This window comes from Symphalangus syndactylus, chromosome 6, assembly GCF_028878055.3.
Source record: "Symphalangus syndactylus isolate Jambi chromosome 6, NHGRI_mSymSyn1-v2.1_pri, whole genome shotgun sequence".
Taxonomy (NCBI): Eukaryota; Metazoa; Chordata; class Mammalia; order Primates; family Hylobatidae; genus Symphalangus; species Symphalangus syndactylus.
This window is the reverse complement of record NC_072428.2, coordinates 23,638,354-23,661,165: the sequence shown is the minus strand read 5'-3', so window position 1 is coordinate 23,661,165 and position 22,812 is coordinate 23,638,354. Positions and strand designations below refer to the sequence as shown.

The following is a 22,812-nucleotide window of genomic DNA, read 5'->3' as shown; positions in this document are numbered from 1 at the left end:
ACTAAACAATAATTAAATCACAATAGAAAATATTTCCTATCATGAGAATTTAGCTTTCTATGCTCTAAATTTTACTACTAGAAAAGTAAGACAGATGACAGCATGATTGCAGAGCACTGAAAAACAGCTGGCCATTATCAAGAGTTATGATCCCTTTTAGTACAGGTAGAATGAGAATGCTCCTCAAGAAAACACTTGAGATATCTATGCAACATAATCCTCAGCAACGGTTCAACATTAATATTTTGTTATGCTATATTTCAGTGGTTCTCAGATACCAGTCTGCAGACAAGTACTGATCCATGACAAAACATTCACTAGTCCAAGACAAAAAATGTCAATATAAGGTCATCAAATGTCTTTTCTTATAAAGGACTATCCTTTATCCTGAGATTATGTCCTTAATATATGTTTGATGTTAAAATGTTCTCTTTCATAAAATGATAGTAATGATAGATTGTATTGTTTGCATTTTTAATATCTTTACTTATCAAAATAAAAAGCTGACAATTCTGTTTTTGACAATACTTTAAAATTTTAGCTTATAAAATCTAGCTTCTCTATGTACTATCAAGGTTCAGGTAATACTTGTGGCAGTTAAAGAGAAAGGCATTTGAGAGAAAAAGAGAGAGGCATTTGATTATCTAATGATTGGTAGCCACAGTCAAAATATCCTGGAATTATATTTATAGTCACCGTTAACTCAGAGAAATACATAACTGTATATAGGCTCTGTAGAATTCAGCAGTATGTAAGTACCGGACTTAGAGCTCATGAAGGGGCAAGTTAAGAGTTATGATCTTAGTATAATTGATCTAACAAAATTGCTAGATTAGCTGTCATAGATCTAGGAAAAATATCTTAACACTATGTTATAGAAATAGTGCTGGATTAGAATCACAACAGATTTCATCCTGATTTTGTCACTAATTTTGAGGCTTTGAACCACACTGCCTACATTTCCTGGGTCTCTCTTTTCATTAAGCAAAATGGTTGGATTAGATGATCTTTAATATTGTGTTTGGCCTAAAAATCTATGTTTCAGCTCATTTATTTGGATTAGAAGATGCTCTTGGTAACAGCTATGCATAAAGAACCTAGTTAAATTATATCACATGTTGCTTGGGAGAAGGTTCAACATATTAGAGAAATAATTCCAGTTATCTAACTATAGAGTAGGCAGGGGAGATGGGAGGTGAGTACTTGCTAATAGCTGGACTTCAAGAGAAACTTTTTTTGCTAGTCTTATATTGGAATAGGTGAAGGGATTAAAGGAAGGGAGAGGTCTGACGATAGAATACCACCTCTCCCTCCCTCTTCTATAGTATTTGGGACACGTAAGAGAAATAAGGAAGGCAAAACTTTCGTTACATGATAAGCCATAGAACATCAATGGTGAGGAGATGTTAATAAATGTTGCATTGCTCAGGTTCAATTTGGTTCCATTCAATGATAGACTCTGCATAATTTATTGGGCCTGGTACAAAATGAAAAACACAGGGAAAAAAGTGCTACTAAAGGTACTAAAATATACAACTTTTTCCTTTCTTTGCAGCCCCTCCCTCTCTTTCAATTTGTCATGGTGCTTTTTATTTTCTATTTAATATCATGATCCCCTAGGCTTGGGGATACTCACCAGGCAAATGCAGACCCTCATAAGGTGCCTAAGGGCCTCATCACACAACTCAGCATGAGTGAGAGCCACCAGCTACCAGGTTCCCTGTCCTGGACATGGGTGGGGAAGAGAATCTTCCCTTCCCATGGGGCCTTCACCCCAACCCATGGCAAATGGGTGACTCTCAAGGGACTGCAACTGCCAGGAGGTATGCACTCAGTACCTGGACTGGGGATTCATCCTCCCTGCAGACCCCCACCAAGTCACCTGCCTAACACTTTAAGGCACTACCAACCTGCAACAAAGACAACTGTTGTTATGTCTCACGCCAAAATACTGTGGGGTACATGCACCCAACCTAGGCCCTCCCTGCCTGCACCTACACCCAACCAAAGAGTAAAGGTCAACAGTAGAACACAGACCTTTCCCCACAAATGTGACCCAGTCAAACTGCACCAATGGCAGGATGGGAACGAGCAGTAGGAGGCAAAGCAGGACGTAGATCCCCAGAGGGTGGAAGAGCCAGCAGCCAAGAACCACTCCTGGGAGGTAGTGGAAATACCTGAGCTGAGGATCCAAGCCCCTAGCACATGCTCCATTACCACTAGACTTCATTTACAAAATGTAAATTCAAAATAAAATCTTCAAGACAGTGACCATGAAACATTAAACCTGAAGCAGAAGGCCATTCTGAGTGTGGGTCCCTATGATGCCAGTGCACTGGTCACATACTCATGAAACTGGCCCTGGCCTTGACTGATGGTAGTTTTTATGTGGGAGGTAATTGTAGTTTTCTTGGGAAATGTTCAGCTTTACCCTGAACTCCTTCAGAAGGATAGAAGTAACTTCTACTGGCCACCCCAGCGGAACATATCCCCAACCCCTTTTCTGAATTGGACATCCCATCACTTGGCCCAGTGGCATACAAGGCAGTTCCTGCTCCTCCACTAATCTCCACGGTTCCTTCATGTGAAGCCAAAGAACCATAAGGTTTTTTAAGAATACACTTCAAGCTCCATTGGCACAGATTACTCTAAAAACTTCCTTTTTTGAAATTTGTAGACCAAAACTGGGCATCAGTTGATATGTTCTTAGTAAACTTCCAAACTTCAAGAAACATATGCTAGCTGGCTGTGGTAGTGGGCACCTGTAATCCCAACTACTCGGGAGGCTGAGGCAGGAGAATCGCTTGAACCCAGGAGGTGGAGGTTGCAGTGAGCCAAGATCATGCCACTACACTCCAGCCTGGGTGACAGAGCAAGACTCCATCTCAAACAAAAAAAAGAAAGAAAGAAAGAAAACAAAACAAAACAAAACAGAAGAAATACGTGCCAACCGCTTCCACATGAACTTATCACATTTTACTTTACTGGTAACACTAGAGTGGACCTTCACCTTTCTACAGCATTTCAAGCATCTAGCCAGGGAACAAAAGGCAGTCTCCCCTTCTTGTATCTCAATCCCTACAAGAGATTTTCTTGTACATTTCTTCACTCAGCTTTATAAGGGGAAATGCACCTGCCTCTGCTAGGGATGTAAGGGAAAAAGCCTCTTTTTGAACCCTGCACTCCCAAATTATCAATGGCCAACAATGTCCTCTCTTTCCCAGTCCTTTCCTTATATATACTGGAAAGAGGATGAGGAGGTGCTTGTTGTGGTAACAGCACCAATTTTATCATATTCCTGTGAAGAGAGATCTACCCCAAACTTCTGAGAGCTGGCTGAATGCTCTCTTAAACTGCAGTTGACACTTTCACTTTTTATTTTCAGTGTTGCATTGTGACCACAATTCTAAGACAAAAAAAAATCCTATTCATTCTGTTATAACAGAGTGGATTTTTCATTTTGTAAAATTAAGTCAGATACTTGATAAAATTTAACATTTCACTAGTGACATAAATGTTGAATAATATATGCTCATTACTTTAGACACTGAAAACAAGTTGATGAAGAAAGTCAATATCTTACCCCTAGAATTCAAAATAATCTCAATAAAACTGGACAGAAGAATAAACTAAACAGGAAGTTAATTAGATGAAAATATACTAAAACACAATAGATAGATAGATAGACAGACAGACAGATAGAACCTGATTATTTTCTTTTAGCACCTTCAATTCTGCCTCCATTTCAGTATTAGCTTGAATTTGTTGCCGAAGTAACTGCTGCATATGTTGGAAAGAAATGATGATATCCTTTGAAAATACACAAATATGATATATCAATTTAAAAGTTTTAAGATAGGTATGTTTCTAAGATCATTCTTCACATACATTTTCTAGTTTCCTAACTCATTGTATTTATAGTTTAATTTCAATACTTTATATTAAACTAATGGCACATCTAATGGTATCTAAAATAATTTCTATTATATTATTTCCAAGAGTCCCTCAAATAATTAACAAACTTTTTTGGAATAAACTGTGGATTCTAAGACACGTGAAGAATTCAAAACTAAAATAAAGATTTTTTGGCTCGCCACCCCCCAACAGTAAATACATCACTACTAAAATGTCATATGAGGTATAATATTATAAAATGTCCTAATGGGCTAGGATGTCATGGCATACATTGAGAGTCAAATGGAGGAAAAGCAGAAAAGAAAAAAGAAACAGGAGGAATATTCTTTCACACATCTTTTAAAAAATGGAATAATTATAAGCATCAAACAGACTCAAATGAGAGTATAATGTCCTGAAAAAGTATGCACTACACATAAATAAGCTTCAATAATTATTTGTTAGGGTATCACTGGTCTAATCTATCAAGGAAAAAATCTAAGGTATTTTTTAATGAACGTATATTGACACTGATTTTAAAAAGTATACACATGTACATTTAATACACATTAACTGAGTGCCTACTATGTGCTATGCATGATTCCACTTATTTTTTACATTTTATCTGATTTTTAGAATATTTACTGGCTTCCAAATATCTTGATTGCTTACCTGTTTTTCTTCTTGAATACAAGTAATCTCTTCATTAATCTTCTCATTTAATTCCAATTCCTTTAAAATTTGAATAGTTTTAAAGTTATGATATAAAATTCAGCAAATTCTACATTCAATTCAGTACTAAACAAATTTTGGAGTGTTATGACCTATTACTACCCCCAGAGTACCCACATTTGTTTTTTTGTTTGTTTGTTTTGAGACTGTGTCTCACTCTATCACCCAGTCTGGAGTGCAGTGGTGCGATCTTGGCTCACTGCAACCTCCACCTCTTGGGTTCAAGCGGATTCCATGCCTCATCCTCCCAAGTAGCTGGGATTACAGATGCCCACCACTATGCACAGCTAATTTTTGTATTTTTAGTGGAGACGGGGTTTCATCATGTTGGCCAAGCTGGTCTCAAACTCCTGACCTCAAGTGATCCACCCACCTCAGCCTCCTAAAATGCTGGGATTACAGGTGTAAGCCACTGCACCCGGCCCAAAGTACCCACATTTGTTTGTGGTTTAAACAGTGACTTCAGTGAACTGAAGAAGATACTATATACCAACATAGGTTGGTGCAAAATTGTAAATGTTAAAAACTATAAAATTTCTCATCTCCAAAGCTGTCCTGGAGATACCATTGTACCACAAGATTACTCAAAACCGTATTCAAGTAGAAATAAAATAGTTCTAGCCAAATCTTATTGTCCTAAAGTCTACGGCAAAAATTAATTAAAAAACAGATTCATATTACCTTTAACTATGCATATTGACTTTGCAAAGACGGAATATTTTTGTGTTACAATCCTGAAATTCTCATAAGTTTTATTGAAAATATTAACGTTATAAACAAATACATTTAATAAAATACCATGTTGAGTCTTTCTTGAAGTTCTTGAAATTTTTGTTCTTTAATTGTTAGACTGATGTTTTCTTCTCCCATCTTATATTGACATGTGACTTTGGACTTTATTAAGTCTGAGGCTGCTTTTTTTAGTTCCTTAATAAGAAACATATCAAACAGAAAATTCAGTACACATATTTCACTAAAACAAGGTACTTTCCTGACACTTTCAAAGTTCATCCTTAAGCCTATAATTATAATTTGTTATATTTCATATATCAAGATAATACTACTGGTCCATTAAAGTGTATTTTCCCTAGTTCCCTTGCAAGATTAGCCAAGGTGGGAACATAATCTTCGGCTGTGGATCAGGCAAAGTTAATCAATCATAAAGAGATTGACTGCATGAGTGTACTAACAAAATCAACTAACTAACCAGAAGTACAGTGTTTCCATTATTTATTAAACAAACATCTTCTGAGATAAAAAGATAACAAGGAAATCTAAATTCCCAAATTTATTAGCCTCTAATAGGAAAAATTATGTAAGAAATAATTACAATACAATGTAATGAGTGCTATATTAGAAAAATGTATAAAAAACATAAACTGAGTATATCAACAAGGTATTACATGCAAAGGTGCTATTTGAACTGAATCTTTAAAGATAAATTTGCAAAGAAGACAACAAAGGGGTAGGCATTCCAGGCAAAATGTTCTACACGCACAAAGCCACAGAAACATGAAAAAGCATGATATTTTTCAGGGGAACAGAACTAATAAGATATGACTGGAGCTAATGTGTTATTTCAGGGGACAGAGTAGAATATTGGTAGTCGTGGCTAGAAATTTGGCAGGATTCAAATATTGAGAAGGACTTGTATGTTACACTAAAGAGTTTGAACGTTATACTATAAAAAAATGGGATTCTGAGTAGAAGAATGACATAACAAAATTTGCATTTTAGAAAAATAACTCTGGCAGTGTTGTGGAGGGTGGAACTGAAGGATGTAAAAGCGGTGTTCATTTATGAAATTACATGTTCATTGAGTTTAGCAGACACCAATCAAACACATTAAAATCTTGAAATACCAACTTTTGAATTGGTGTGCAATTGATTGTGCTGTTCTGTGTATATTGACTATATTAAATACTCAAGAATCTGATTTTCAGTCTCGGCTACACAGTAACTGAACTCCCTTATAAAGTTAGTACCTGGCATCTTTGCTTCTCTGGTAGGCAGTGGGCAGTTTTTCTTTTCTTTTTTTTTTGAGACGGAGTCTTGCTCTGTCGCCCAGACTGGAGTGCAGTGCCACTAAGCTCCGCCTCCTGGGTTTGTGCCATTCTTCTGCCTCAGCCTCCCAAGTAGCTGGGACTACAGGCGCCCACCACCACGCCCGGCTAATTTTTTTTGTATTTTTAGTAGAGACAGGGTTTCACCATGTTAGCCAGGATGGTCTCAATCTCCTGACCTTGTGATCCACCCACCTCAGCCTCCCAAAGTGCTGGGATTACAGGCGTGAGCCACCACGCCTGGCCAGTTTTTCTACATTATAAGAGCTGACTGCCTACCAGAGAAGCAAAGATGCCAGGTACCAGCTTTATAAGCATGAGGCTAGGCTCTGCTAATCTGATGCACCTGTCTTGGATGTTGGATTAGTTATCACAAAAAAACAAGGACTACTGCAAATCCATCTGTTGGTAGATAGTCAGGGAAGTGTAGTAACTTCAAGCTTCTATGGGTGAGTGATACTGCAGCAGCAGCAGCAGCAGCATCCACTATGGTCAGCAATGATGGTATAAGCTGTGATATACAGTATTCAAGAGTGGAAGCTGGTTTTATGCTATGGTCTTGGATACTGCATAGCCTCCCTTGTTTGTAATCATTTTTCAAGTCCGAGATGACCAATGCCCTTCCAATAAATTCCTTTGCTGACTAAATCAGTGTGCAATTAAGAATCCTGACTACTTCATTTTCTTAAGAACTGGATAAACAACAAACTTTTGACTCTTTTGTAAAGTTGACTTATTAGAGTGGTGAGATTATAGGAAATTTTTATTTTCTTCATTATGTGATTAGTATTTTCTATTTTTCCTAAAATAAAAACATTTTTGTAGTTTTAAAATCGTATTTAAGCTGTAAAAACAGGTACTATCACTTAGAGAGTTATTAGAGGATAGAAAATGGAAAATGACTCAATCCTAAGAAAAATTCATAGATTAGAGAAGCAGCCAGTATATAACGCTGAGAAATAAAGTCAACTGAGATAGGAGGAAACCCAAAATGAAGCTGAAAGAGGAGCAGCAGAAAACAGGGCTACTAATACCTTCAAAGTTCTACATCTTCCAGTTTTAGCCACCCAGGGAAAAACTCACCCAAGTATATCCTAACTCCAAATTCAAAATCCAGGAGAAAGGACTCATTGGTCTCAGTTCAAATACCACCTTTGGATATGTACACTGCATAAAATGACTGCTAAAGCAACCACGTGAGTCAAGAGATAGGGCTCTATTCTTAGAAAAGCAGGCAGACAAACTGATGTCTGGCATAAAGAGAACAATTAGTATATATCGAAGGAATGAACGAAAGTTTGAATGAAGGGGGTAGACCTTGAGCTGGGCCTTGAAGAATGAGTAGTAGATATCCTCCATTTATCACTCCTGATTCACTTCCCACTCTTTCTCCACATTGCTGTGTGCCCTATGTGGCTGATATCTGTGGGTATAGCAAACTCTCTGACTTCTGGCTCCTGATTGGGTTAAATCTGTGGGAGGTACTAGCAGATCAGTAGGCTAGGAAGAGAAAGAGAATGAAGTATTTTACCAGCTCCCTCCCTACTAACCACAAATTGGCAATAGCTCTATATCTTTATCAAAGATCACAGCTAATCCTAGTGATTTGGGAGGCCAAGGCAGGAGGATTGCTTGAAGCCAAGAGTTCAAAACTAGACTGGGCAACAAAGCAAGACCCTGTCTCTAAATAAATAAAAAAATATGCCAGGCATGATGGTGTATGCCTCTGGTCCTAGCTACTAGCTACTCGGGAAGCTGAAGCTGGAGGATCACTTGAACCTAGGAGTTCAAAGCTGCAGTGAGCAATAATTGTGCCACAGCGACCCCCACCCCCACCCCATCTCTTAAAAATAAAAACCCACCCCCTACCCTCGTCTCTTTAAAAAAAAAGAAAGAAAAAGAAAAAAAAGACCGCAGCTTCTGCCTTGAGGCTTTCCTCTGCAGCTATAGCTACAGCTCTTTCCAGATTCCAGCATCTGCTTCATTCCCTTATCTCTTCAGGTACAGGTGTGTTAATCATTCTACCACTACTTTAATCTGTGGGGTGCTTCACCATCCCTTGTTGTTTTCCCTTACCTCTGTCTACAACTACGTAAATAGCTTATTCATTAATCTTTTCTCAATTACCATTCCAACATGCCACCTATTTTAGTACAAGTACATTGAGAGAAAGCATTTCAAGTATGAGAAGGGATGTAGAGGAAAACAAAACCAAAAGGCAGAAAGAACTAAGAAGTATGCTAATGGCAACAAAGAATTTTGGCTAAAATAGAATGGGAGATGCTTGTTAAGATGCAATGACAAACAATATTGAACATATAGAATGGACCAGATCATGAAAGCTCTGGAAAGCCAATTAAAGAAGCCTGGGACTTGATTTGGTAGGCAAAGGAGACTTATTTCTCATTTCTTCTACATATACCAAGTACCTCCTGTGTGTCAGGCACATAAAAGTTAAATCAGTATCTTAGTAAACTTAGTCTGGCAAAAAGAATGAATAAAAACTTGAGAAAAGAACACTGGCTAAGAGGCTATTACATTAATCCAGGCATGAGATAATGAGTGTCTATAGTATTGAAAAATGGAGAGTAAAAAATATGAGACATTCTAAAGAAAAATATAATAGACTGAACAAAGAGAATAAAGGAAAAAGATGAGTCAAAAATGAGTCAAAGATGATTCTAGAGTGACTAAGTGAAACTGGAAGAAAGGAAAAGGGGACCATGAAATGTGAAAGGAAGAAACATAAAAATGGAAAGAAAATAGAAAGTGTGCTTCACAGATGGAAGAGACAAAAAGTATATTTAAAATTACACAAAATAAGAAACAGAAAATGTCCTGAGACAGACTCTTTCAAAAGCCAAAAAAATACAAATTATTAAGCCTGAACCATAGGTTAACTATTCTCAAAAAAGTCCTTCATTTACATTTTTTTCAAATTACAAAAGGCTGAACATGAGGAATTCCCTCAAAGTTTCAATGTATCAGTGATGATTCACCTTCACAGGCAGCAAGATGGCTTCCTTTGAAAGGAGAGTTGCATGAATTTTTTTTTTCAGAGGTAGAGTGGATGGGAGAGGGAAGAATCCAATGTGTGACCTGTTAACCCTGAAGTTACAATAAGTCACAAAAGGAGATGATCTACAGGTGGTTGAACATATAGAACCAGAGATTAAGAGAAATGTGAGACTGAAAAACTATGTATGCCGTCATGCACATGAAGTGAATGGTTGACTTAAGAAGTCTGAGCTCACTGAAACAAATACTTTTGAAAAAAGCAAAACTCTATCCCAAAACTCTATCCTAAGGATAGAGTTTTGGAAGAATGGAGGAAAAAGATAATCAGGGAGTATTTAGAGCAGACGACCTTGGAAAAGTTAACTATGACATAAATGTCATAAAACCAATCATTTTATGTTTTAAACATCCATAAATTTGTACAAAACATAATATTTGGTAATGAAAAACACAAAGTGTCAGTAACACTTGGGATGCTTTAGCTATAAATATCAGAAAACCATAACTAAACCACAAAATAATCAGGAAATTTACTATCCTATAACAGGGACCACAAAGTTAGGCAGGCTGGTTGACCTGGATACTTGATATACTTCAATATAGACTAGTTATTTTCATGTCTCCACTTTCCATTCTTGGGCCTCTTCTTAGACTACTAACAAGGGGCCAATTCAGGTATTATATGGCAACTGTATCATTCTGGGACTCATTAAAGAGAAAGAAACTGTTTCCTTGAACTACCCCTTGCTTGCCAGAATTGGATCACATGCTCATTCGCGAACCAAACACTGCCATGAGGAATGGAGTAATATTAATTGGCTTGGAGACCGAATGAGGTGGAATTAATATTGGGGAATTATCACAATGTCAGTTACAAGAACAGTTTCAGCTAATGTTATAAAAATTACAGATTGTTTAGAATACTACTGATTACAACCATTATGCAAAACAAAGTGAGGCAAGGTGGAAAATCTTTTTATAAGCTGCTTGACATTAATTCACCCAGTCTCTTTGGGTCAGTTCGCTCTCCAAAAAAAAAAAAAAAAAAAGGTTGGATCCAGTTTACCACTTTCAAATCATGCCCTGAGAAGTTTTAGCAGTTCCATGGTACCCCTCCAGGGCTGCTAACAGAGAAGAGAAGCCAACAGGTATAGCTCCAGGATTCTTCCAACCCTTCCTTCAACCACAAAGGCTCTACCTCTATTTGCTTCAATATTGAGATTTTACATCTTTTCAAAGTGCTTTTTCATACATTTTATAATTTTATATTTATTATACATATATAAAACAGGAAAGGCAGATATTATTGTATTTATATTACAAATGAGAATACCGGTTGGGTGTGATGGCTCATACCTGTAATCCCAGCACTTTGAGAGGCTGAGGCAGGAGGACTGCTTGAGCCTAGGAATTTAAGACCAGCCTGGGCAACATAGTGAGACCCCATCGCTAAGAAAAAATAAAAATTAGTCGGGCATAGTGGCATGCCTCTGGTCACAGCTACTCAGGAGGCTGAGGTAGGAGGACTGCTTGAGCCCAGGTGTTCACCAGCACTGCAGTGAGTTGTGGTATCCCACCACTGCACTCCGGCCTGGGCAACAAAGTGAGACCCCAACTCAAAAAAAAGAGAGAGAGAGAATACAAAGGGGGTGAAGAAGAAAAGCAACACCAGTATGGTTTGGGTCATGTACCTCCTCGGGATGGTTACAGTTGAAAGGTTTAAGTTTTAAAGAAAAGGTGAAGTAATGAGTTAATATAAACAGAAGAAAAAGAAACATCATGCAGGGAATTCCACGTAAGCGTGAACAGTCTAATGGACTGGGTGAAGGTCTAGAGGTAATACATTTGGGCATGTCATGATAAAGATGATAGAAAAGGATCCTCTCGTTGGAGAAAGGGGAAGGCTGAATGCAAAAGCCCAAAAGAAGCAGAATATCGAATACCTTCAAGGTGGTGACATGCTAGTCTGCAGTTCTGCAGAGAGAAGGAATATAAGGAGCTGGTAGTTCAGGAGCATGAATTGTCAACAATGTCCCCTTTTTTTTTAAAGCTTTTAATTTTTATTCATCTCTTCGTCAATTGGAGTGAATCAACAATTTTTTTTATTATACTTTAAGTTCTATGGTACATGTGGACAACGTGCAGGTTTGTTACATATGCATACATGTGCCATGGTGGTTTCCTGCACCCATTAACTCGTCATTTACATTAGGTATATCTCCTAATGCTATCCCTCCCCCCTGCCCCCACCCCACAACAGACCCTGGTGTATGATGTTCCCCTTCCTGTGTCCAAGTGTTCTCATTGTTCAGTTCCCACCAGTGAATGAGAACATGCAATGTTTGGTTTTTTGTCCTTGCGATAGTTTGCTGAGAATGATGGTTTCCAGCTTCATCCATGTCCCTACAAAGGACATGAACTCATCCTTTTTTATGGCTGCATAGTATTCCATGGTGTATATGTGCCACATTTTCTTAATCCAGTCTATCATTGATGGACATTTAGGTTGTTTTCAAGTCTTTGCTATTGTGAACAGTACTGCAATAAACATACGTGTGCATGTGTCTTTATAGCAGCATGATTTATAATCCTTTGGGTATATACCCAGTAATGGGATGGCTGGGTCAAATGGTATTTCTAGTTCCTGATCCTTAAGGAATCGCCACACTGTCTTCCACAATGGTTGAACTAGTTTACAGTCCCACCAACAGTGTAAAAGTGTTCCTATTTCTCCACATCCTCTCCAGCACCTGTTGTTTCCTGACTTTTTAATAATCACCATTCCAACTGGTGTAAGATGGTATCTCGTTGTGGTTTTGATTTGCATTTCTCTGATGGCCAGTGATGATGAGCATTTTTTCATGTGTCTGTTGGCTGCATAAATGTCTTCTTTTGAGAAGTGTCTGCTCATCTACTTCACCCACTTTGTGATAGGGCTGTTTTTTTCTTGTAAATTTGTTTGAGTTCTTTGTAGATTCTGGATATTAGCCCTTTGTCAGATGAGTAGATTGCAAAAATGTTTTCCCATTCTGTAGGTTGCCTGTTCACTCTGATGGTAGTTTCTTTTGCTGTGCAGAAGCTCTTTAGTTTAATTAGATCCCATTTGTCAATCTTGACTTTTGTTGCCATTGCTTTTGGTGTTTTAGACATGAAGTCCTTGCCCATGCCTATGTCCTGAATGGTATTGCCTAGGTTTTTTTCTAGGGTTTTTATGGTGTTAGGTCTAACATTTAAGTCTTTAATCTATCCTGAATTAATTTTTGTATAAGATATAAGGAAGGGATCCAGTTTCAGCTTTCTACATATGGCTAGCCAGTTTTCCCAGCACCATTTATTAAATAGGGAATCCTTTCCCTACTTCTTGTTTTTGTCAGGCTTGTCAAAGATCAGATGGTTCTAGATGCGTAGTATTATTTCTGAGGGCTCTGTTCTGTTCCATTGGTCTATATCTCTGTTTTGGTACCAGTACCATGCTGTTTTGGTTACTATAGCCTTGTAGCATAGTTTGAAGTCAGGTAGCGTGATGTCTCCAGCTTTATTCTTTTGGCTTAGGATTGATTTGGCAATGTGGGCTCTTTTTTGGTTCCATATGAACTTTAAAATAGTTTTTTCCAATTCTGTGAAGAAAGTCATTGGTAGCTTGATGGGGATGGCAATGAATCTATAAATTATCTTGGGCAGTATGGCCATTTTCACGATATTGATTCTTCCTATCCATGAGCATGGAATGTTCTTCCATTTGTTTGTGTCCTCCTTTATTTCATTGAGCAGTGGTTTGTAGTTCTCCTTGAAGAGGTCCTTCACAACCCTTGTAAGTTGGATTCCTAGGTATTTTATTCTCTTTGAAGCAATTGTGAATGGGGGTTCACTCATGATTTGGCTGTTTGTCTGTTATTGGTGTATAAGAATGCTTGTGATTTTTGCACATTGATTTTGTATCCTGAGACTTTGCTGAAGTTGCTTATCGGCTTAAGGAGATTTTGGGCTGAGACGATGGGGTTTTCTAAATATACAATCATGTCATCTGCAAACAGGGACAATTTCACTTCCTCTTTCCCTAATTGAATACCCTTTATTTCTTTCTCTTGCCTGACTGCCTTGGCCAGAACTTCCAACACTATGTTGAATAGGAGTGGTGAGAGAGGGCATCCCTGTCTTGTGCCAGTTGTCAAAGGGAATGCTTCCAGTCTTTGCCCATTCAGTATGATATTGGCTGTGGGTTTGTCATAAATAGCTCTTATTATTTTGAGATATGTCCCATCAATACCGAATTTATTGAGATTTTTAGCATGAAGTGTGGTTGAATTTTGTCAAAGGCCTTTTCTGCATCTATTGAGATAATCATGTGGTTTATGTCATTGGTTCTGTTTATATGCTAGATTACATTTATTGATTTGCATATGTTGAACCAACCTTGCATCCCAGGGATGAAGCCCACTTGATCATGGTGGATAAGCTTTTTGATGTGCTGCTGGATTCGGTTTGCCAGTATTTTATTGAGGATTTTTGCATTGATGTTCATCAGGGATATTGGTCTAAAATTCTTTTTTTGTTGTGTCTCTGCCAGGCTTTGGCATCAGGATGATACTGGCCTCATAAAATGAGTTAGGGAGGATTCCCTCTTTTTCTATTGATTGGAATCGTTTCAGAAGGAATGGTACCAGCTCCTCCTTGCACCTCTGGTAGAATTCGGCTGTGAATCTGTCTGGTCCTGGACTTTTTTTGGTTGGTAAACTATTAATTACTACCTCAATTTCAGAGCCTGTTATTGGTCTATTCAGGGATTCAACTTCTTCCTGGTTTAGTCTTGGGAGGGTGTATGTGTCCAGGAATTTATCCATTTCTTCTACATTGTCTAGTTTATTTGCATAGAGGTGTTTATAGTATTCTCTGATGGTAGTTTGTATTTCTGTGGGATCGGTGGTGATATCCCCTTTATCATTTTTTATTGCATCTATATGATTCTTCTCTCTTTTCTTCTTTATTAGTCTTGCTAGCAGTTTATCAATTTTGTTGATCTTTTCAAAAAATCAGCTCCTAGATTCATTGATTTTTTTGAAGGGTTTTTTGTGTCTCTATCTACTTCAGTTCTGCTCTGATCTTAGTTATTTCTTGCCTTCTGCTACCTTTTGAATGTGTTTGCTCTTGCTTGTGATGTTAGGGTGTCAATTTTAGATCTTTCCTGCTTTCTGTTGTGGGCATTTACTGCTATAAATTTCCCTCTACACACTGCTTTAAATGTGTCCCAGAGATTCTGGTATGTTGTGTCTTTGTTCTCATTGGTTTCAAAGAACATCTTTATTTCTGCCTTCATTTCATTATGTACCCAGTAGTCATTCAGGAGCAGGTTGTTCAGTTTCCATGTAGTTGAGCGGTTTTGAGTGAGTTTCTTAATCCTGAGTTCTAGTTTGATTGCACTGTGGTCTGAGAGACAGTTTGTTATAATTTCTGTTCTTTCACACTTGCTGAGGAGTGCTTTACTTCGAACTATGTGGTCAATTTTGGAATAAGTGTCATGTGGTGCTGAGAAAAATGTATATTCTGTTGATTTGGGGTGGAGAGTTCTGTAGATGTCTCTTAGGTCCACTTGGTGCAGAGCTGAGTTCAATTCCTGGATATCCTTTTTAACTTTCTGTCCCATTGATTTGTCTAATGTTGACAGTGGGGTGTTAAAGTCTCCTATTATTATTGTGTGGGAGTTTCAGTCTCTTTGTAGGTCTCTAAGGACCTGCTTTATGAATCTGGGTGCTCCTGTATTGGGTGCATATATATTTAGGATAGTTAGCTCTTCTTGTTGAATTGATCCCTTTACCATTATGTAATGGCCTTCTTTGTCCCTTTTTATCTTTGTTGGTTTAAAGTCTGTTTTATCAGAGACTAGGATTGCAACCCCTGCCTTTTTTGTTTTCCTTTTGCTTGGTAGATCTTCCTCCATCCCTTTATTTTGAGCCTATGTGTGTCTCTGCATGTGAGATGGGTCTCCTGAATACAGCACACTGATGGGTCTTGACTCTTTATCCAATTTGCCAGTCTGTGTCTTTTAATTGGAGCATTTAGCCTATTTACATTTAAGGTTAATATTGTTATGTGTCAATTTGATCCTGTCATTATGACGTTAGCTGGTTATTTTGCTCGTTAGTTGATGCAGTTTCTTCCTAGCCTTGATGGTCTTTACATTTTAACATGTTTTTGCAGTGGCCAGTACTGGTTGTTCCTTTCCATGTTTAGTGCTTCTTTCAGGAGCTCTTGTAGGGCAGGCCTGGTGGTGACAAAATCTCTCAGCATTTGCTTGTCTATAAAGGATTTTATTTCTCCTTCACCTATGAAGCTTAGTTTGGCTGGATATGAAACTTTGGGTTGAATATTCTTTTCTTTAAGAATGTTGAATATTGGCCCCCACTCTCTTCTGGCTTGTAGAGTTTCTGCCGAGAGTTCTGCTGTTAGTCTGATGGGCTTCCCTTTGTGGGTAACCCGACCTTTCTCTCTGGCTGCCCTTAACATTTTTTCCTTCATTTCAACTTTGGTGAATCTGACAATTACGTGTCTTGGAGTTGCTCTTCTCGAAGAGTATCTTTGTGGCATTCTCTGTATTTCCTGAATTTGAATGTTGGCCTGCCTTGCTAGGTTGGGGAAGTTCTCCTGTATGATATCCTGCTAAGTGGTTTTCAACTTGGTTCCATTCTCCCCGTCACTTTCAGGTACACCAATCAGACATAGATTTGGTCTTTTCACAGTTCCATATTTCTTGGAGGCTTTGTTCATTTCTTTTTACTCTTTTTTCTCTAAACTTCTCTTCTCACTTCATTTTATTCATTTGATCTTCAATCACTGATACCCTTTCCTCCAGTTAATCGAATCAGCTACTGAAGCTTGTGCATTCATCACACAGTTCTCATGCCATGGTTTTCAGCTCCATTAGGTCATTTAAGGACTTCTCTAAACTGGTTATTCTAGTTAGCCATTCATCTCATCTTTTTTCAAGGTTTTTAGCTTCTTTGCAATGGGTTCGACCTTCCTCCTTTAGCTCGGAGAAGTTTGATTGTCTGAAGCCTTCTTCTCTCAACTCATCAAAGTCATTCTCCATCCAGCTTTGTTCCTTTGCTGGCGAGGAGCTGCGTTCCTTTGGAGGGGGAGAGGTGCTCTGATTTTTAGAATTTTCAGCTTTTCTGCTCTGTTTTTTCCCCATCTTCGTGGTTTTATTCTACCTTTGGTCTTTGATGATGGTGACGTACAGATGGGGTTTTTGTGTAGATGTCCTGTCTGTTAGTTTTCCTTCTGCTGGAGTTTGCTGGAGGTCCACTCCAAACTCTGTTTGCCTGGGTATCACCAGCGGAGGCTGCAGAACCGCGAATATCACTGAACAGCAAATGTTGCTGCCTGATTGTTCCTCTGGAAGCTTCATCTCAGAGGGGCACACGGTTGGACATGTGAGGTGTCAGTCTGCCCCTACTGGGGGGTGCCTCCCAGTTAGTCTACTCGGGGGTCAGGGACCCACTTGAGGAGGCAGTCTGTCCATTCTCAGATCTCAAACTCTGTGCTGTGAGAACCACTACTCTCTTCGAAGCTTTTTAGACAGGGACATTTAAGTCTGCAGAGGTTTTGCTGCCTTTTGTTTGGCTATGCCCTGCCCCTAGAGGTGGAGTCTACAGAGGCAGGCAGGCAGGCCTCCCTGAGCTGTGGTGGGCTCCACCCAGTTCAAGCTTCCTGGCCACTTTGTTTACCTACTCAAGCCTCAGCAATGGCGGGTGCCCCTCCCCCAGCCTTGCTGCTGCCTTGCAGTTCAATCTCAGACTGCTGTGCCAGCGGTGAGCAAGGCTCCGTTGGTGTGGGACCCTCCGAGCCAAGCATGGGATACAATCTCCTGGTGTGCCATTTGCTAGGACCATTGGAAAAGCACAGTATTAGGGTGGGAGTGACCCGATTTTCCAGGTGCCGTCTGTCACAGCTCCCTTGGCTAGGAACAGGAATTCCCTGACCCCTTGGCACTTCCCGGGTGAGGCGATGCCTCGCCCTGCTTTGGCTCACGCTTGGTGGGCTGCACCCACTGCCCTGCACCCACTGTCCGACAAGCCCCAGTGAGATGAACCCAGTACCTCAGTTAGAAATGCAGAAATCACCTGTCTTCTGCATCACTCACACTGGGAGCTGTAGACTGGAGCTGTTCCTATTTGGCCATCTTGGAACCGCCCCCCAACAATGTCCCCTTTTAATAAATATATTATTCCTAATGGAGAATACAGGAGAGAAAAAACTTATGTGAATGAATTGCTTGTGCTGCTATTATTATCAGTGGAATGGTTAAGATCACAGGTTCTACAGACAAAATCTGTCTGTGTTCCAATCTTGGCTCTCTTTTCCTTGTTGTATAACTTTAGGCAACTTACTTAATAACTTCATTTTGCTTTAAGTTCCTCATCTATAAAATGGAGATACTAAATAAAAAGTCCCTGGTATGTAATAATCCATGCAACCAGTATTTGAGCATCTACCATGTGCAAGGCACTGTTACCTATTATTTCTACTAAGCTGAATTCAAGGGATTCTGTAATTGCTACAGCTGCACTGTGATGTAGAATTATTTTTCCTACTTGTAAAACAAAGTACTCTCAAGTATTAATAAATGACATGAATATTTAAGTATCTCTTTATGTATTTAAATAATTAAGATTAATTATCTCATAGCTGGTAACAATAAAGGTTTTCCTATAGACTATAAGCTCCTCAAGAAAAGGTACCATGTTTCATACTTAAATATCCTGTAGTATCTTAATAGATTCAAAGATCTAAGAGACACTAAAAATTATAATAAATGTAAGTAGAAAAGAGTAATGAACATGATATAAAGAAAAATGTGATTTACCTTTGTCTAATATAAAAGTTGATAAAATCAAAGGTTTGATTTACTCAGGATAAAAGTAAATGGCAAAGAGAGATACTTGATGAGAGCAGTCATATCACTCAAGCATACTATTGTTAATGACACAAAGGTTCATGGTCAATTAGCAAGGTTGCTTAGAATGTGGTAGGTGTAAGTAGAGTAAGAGTTCAATCACCGATTGAACTAGCTGCTTTACTCCATTCAAGGTAACAACCACAGCCCTTTACATCACCACGTTACACACAGATGTTCCTGATTTAAGTGTGAACAGTCAAGTGCAGTTTTATTACCAATGCTCCCAAAATATTATGTTAAATATGTTAACAACATATTTTATGGCTAGAGAAAAACCTTTACTGTTGTAACCAGCAGCCCTAAACTGTGAGTTTAAAATAAGTAAATTTTGAATAAGTTCAGATGCAAGTACACAGTAGAAAACAAGAATAATAAATAATTATTCAAGTCCACAGGCCAGATGGTCTTTGACTTAACTTATTGAACAAAATAACTTATTGAATTCATAATTTCCACTGTGGAAAAATATTCAAAAACATGAGATAATAATTAAAACAACTATGGATACTGAAGGATATAAAAATAAACCTAGTTGTTTCAGTAATTAACATCTTAAAAAATTATGAAATTAATTCAAAGGTAAAATATATCCTACAGAACCCTAAAGATTTCATCCAAATTCATATTTATAGGATGTTTGACTGATATTTATATTGTTTTGTAGTACAGAGTTTAACATCAGAATAACAAAAGGAAATCTTTTATGCTCAACTGATTTTAAATTTTTTTATGGGTACATAGGTGTATATATTTATGGGGTACATGAAATGTTCTGATATAGGTATGCAGTGTGCAATAGTCACATCATAGAAAATGGGGTACCCATCCCCTGAAGGATTTATCATTTGTGTTATAAAAAATCCAATTACACTCTTTTAGTTATTTTTAAATATACAATTAAGTTATTGACAATAATCACCCTGTTGTGCTATCAAATACTATGTCTTATTCATTCTTTCTAGTTTCCTTGTACCCATTAACCACACCCATGTTCCCCCCACCCCGCCCCTCACTACATTTCCCAGCCTCTGGTAACCATCATTCTACTCTCTATCTCCATGAGTTCAATTATTTTGATTTTTAGATCCCACAAATAAATGAGAACTGTGATGTTTATCTTTCCGTGCCTGGCTTATTTCACTTAACATAATAACCTCTAGTTCTATCCATGTTTTTGCAAATGACAGTATCTTATTCTTCTTCGTGGCTGAACAGTACTCCATTGTGTATGGGTACCACATTTTCTTTATCCATTCATCTGTTGATGGACACTTGGGTTGCTTTCAAATCTTGGCTATTGTGAACAGTGCTGCAACAAACATGGGAGTGCAGATATCTCTTCAATATACTGATTTCTTTTCCTTTGGGTGTATACCCAGCAGTGGGATTGTCAATTGAGTCTACGTTTTAAAAAAGATACTAATCATATTGGCTTTAAAATAATGTATACCTTTCTTTACACAATAGGGTTTTTAACAGCTTGCTTTAACGGTGCTTTCTTGTTCACTAAGTTTCAAAGGAAAATCAGCAATAATTCCTTGAAGTTTTGATTTTCCTATATTTTTTCCTAAAGCAATATACACCTGGATGAAATAGATATCCACATGACTTAGAAAGTAAATTACTGGATAGGGGCCAGGCACGGTGGCTCACGCCTGTAATCCCAGCACTTTGGGAGGCCGAGGCAGGCAGATTTCAAGGTCAGGAGATCGAGACCATCCTGGTTAACACGGTGAAACCCTGTCTCTACTAAAAATACAAAAAATTAGCCGGGCATGGTGGTAGGCGCCTGTAATCCCAGCTACTCAGGAGGCTGAGGCAGGAGAACGGCGTGAACCTGGGGGGGTGGAGCTTGCAGTGGGCCGAGATTGTACCACTGCACTCCAGCCTGGGCAACAGAGAGGCTCTGTCTCAAAAAAAAAAAAAAAATTATTGATAGCTTGTTTTACACTAGTGATCTGTTCTAGGTTCACTCCTAAAATGCAATGTCCTATTGATAAAAGGTATATGGGTAAAACTTATATTTGGATAAAATGGCTTTTAATTCTCTACATAAAGATTGGTTTTCTAAAAGTTTTTTCCTCTTCCAGATTACAAAATGTGACAAATGTCTATGTTTTTCTACATTTTTCAACAATTGAAAACGTGGAGCTGTTATAATCAGCTAAATCTTGTAGGAGATACTCTAAAATGCATCAATTCCTATTACAATTATTGCTATGAGACAACAGGGAGGTGGGGAGGAGAAGAGTATAGAAAATCAGTATATGACTGACAAAAGTAAAAGCCAGTAATTTCTTACATCTTTCTTTTTCTTTTATATATTAATTACTTAATCTCAAGAGCATAATAAATTAAAATCAGAGACCTCAGGAAAAGATCTTCATGGAAAAATATGCTTTTGATTTTATAGACTTTATAAGCCTTTAAATATCCTGAACTTTTAGTACACTGTCTGTTTTCTAACCATTTTATTCAAAGCTATTAGTGCAGCAAATAAACAGCAATGCTTTGATCTCATTAAATTACAACTTATAGTTCCTGGAGTCATAAATATTGCGCTCTTTTCTCCTTCACCCCTCCCTTTCTGGTATGGGGTAGTCTGTTTAATATCACTATCTCCTTGAGTGCTCTGACATTTACTCAGACAAATAGCAGAGGTTATGAATGCTGCTCATAGATAGTATCAGGAATTCTTCATGATTGCCATAATGGTGAACTCAGCATTCAGAATGGTAATACCTTGTTTTTATCTAACCACTAAGTTTGCTCTGTTTAACTTTGCTCCAAAAAAAAAAAAGGAATTCCATCTTATCACAAACCAATAACAACTGTTCTGGACAAAATCATAGAACAGTATAATAAAAATGGAAATTATCTTTGGGAGAATTAGCAATTAGAAGTTTTAAATAAGTGATATAACCAATGTTACAAAATTTGATTCTCTTCTGAAAGTTAAAAAAAAAAAACAAGCTTTTCCCAAAGTTAAAAATCGAAGCTACATAAGATACATGAAATTTAAAATTAGTGTACTTAGAATGTCTATAATATTAAAAACTGGCTCTGAATATTTATTTTAAAATTCTCACCCTTTCAGTTACTTGAACTTTGAAGTTGCAAAGGTAATTAAATTTTCTCACTTTACCCTTCTATAACAGTCTGTCTTCCAAGAACAACTTTGCAGCATGAACACTGACACTAATGGTTTCTAGAGTGACAGAGACCACCACTGCATGACATGTTAGTACATTTAGGTAGCCCTAGCCTAGGCTCCAAGACCTGAGAGAAACAGGCTAGTGTTCTCATGAGCAACACCATTCTTCTCACGCATAGAAAGACATTCTGCACCTTCTTACATAAATCCACTAAGGGTATCTCTCCATGAATCTACATGAGCCTCATCTCCATCTATAGGTCAGTCTTAAATTGTGCATTAGAAATATAATAGGCAGGCCGGGCATGGTGACTCACACCTGTAATCCCAGAACTTTGGGCGGGCAGATCACTTGAGGTCAGGAGATTGAGACCAGCCTGGCCAACATGGTGAAACCCCATCTCTACTAAAAATACAAAAATTAGCTAGACATGGTGGTGCATGCCTGTAGTCCCAGCTACTTGGGAGGCTGAGGCAGGAGAACGGCTTGAGCCCAGGAGGCGGAGGTTGCAGTGAGCCGAGATTGCGCCACTGCATTGCAGCCCGGGCAACAGAGCGAGACTACATCTAAAGAAAAAAGAAATATAATAGTCTATTATGTTACAATGAAACATCTGTTTTCATTTAATGCAAAAAATTAGTACAGAATTTATGAGGCATATTTTCATAAGAATGCAGAAACTAATTGTATAAAAGCTTATTGATATTTTAATCACCAAATTAATATGAATGTTACTTATTACTAAAGTCATTGTCAAAAATATTAAAACATAAATGAACCAGAGACATCAATGAAAATGTGTTTATTCACATCTACTAATTTAATAGTTATTTATATTTGTATTTGAAGTTTATACTGATAGAAATGAATGGTCCTTTTAATAATTCTTACTTGGGATTCCAAACAGATTTTTTTTTTTTTTTTTTTTTTTTTTTTTTTTTTTTTGAGACAGAGTCTCGCTCTTTCACCCAGGCTGGAGTGCAGTGGCGCGATCTCG

At 38.0% G+C, this 22,812-nt stretch overlaps 1 protein-coding gene across 2 annotated transcripts in view; it reads right to left on the bottom strand.

The window, feature by feature from the left end:
- CCDC73 (coiled-coil domain containing 73) overlaps positions 1-22,812 on the bottom strand; it is a 183,270-nt gene that overhangs the window by 47,267 nt on the left and 113,191 nt on the right. The window contains exons 10-12 of one of the 2 annotated variants that reach the window (XM_055282001.2): positions 5,425-5,553; positions 4,567-4,626; positions 3,727-3,810 (exon numbers count right to left, since the gene is read on the bottom strand). In XM_055282001.2, the coding sequence (XP_055137976.2) occupies positions 3,727-3,810; positions 4,567-4,626; positions 5,425-5,553 (273 nt within the window). Of the gene's footprint in view, positions 1-3,705; positions 3,811-4,566; positions 4,627-5,424; positions 5,554-22,812 lie in introns of both variants that reach the window. The other variant, XM_055282000.2, reaches the window with a different exon arrangement.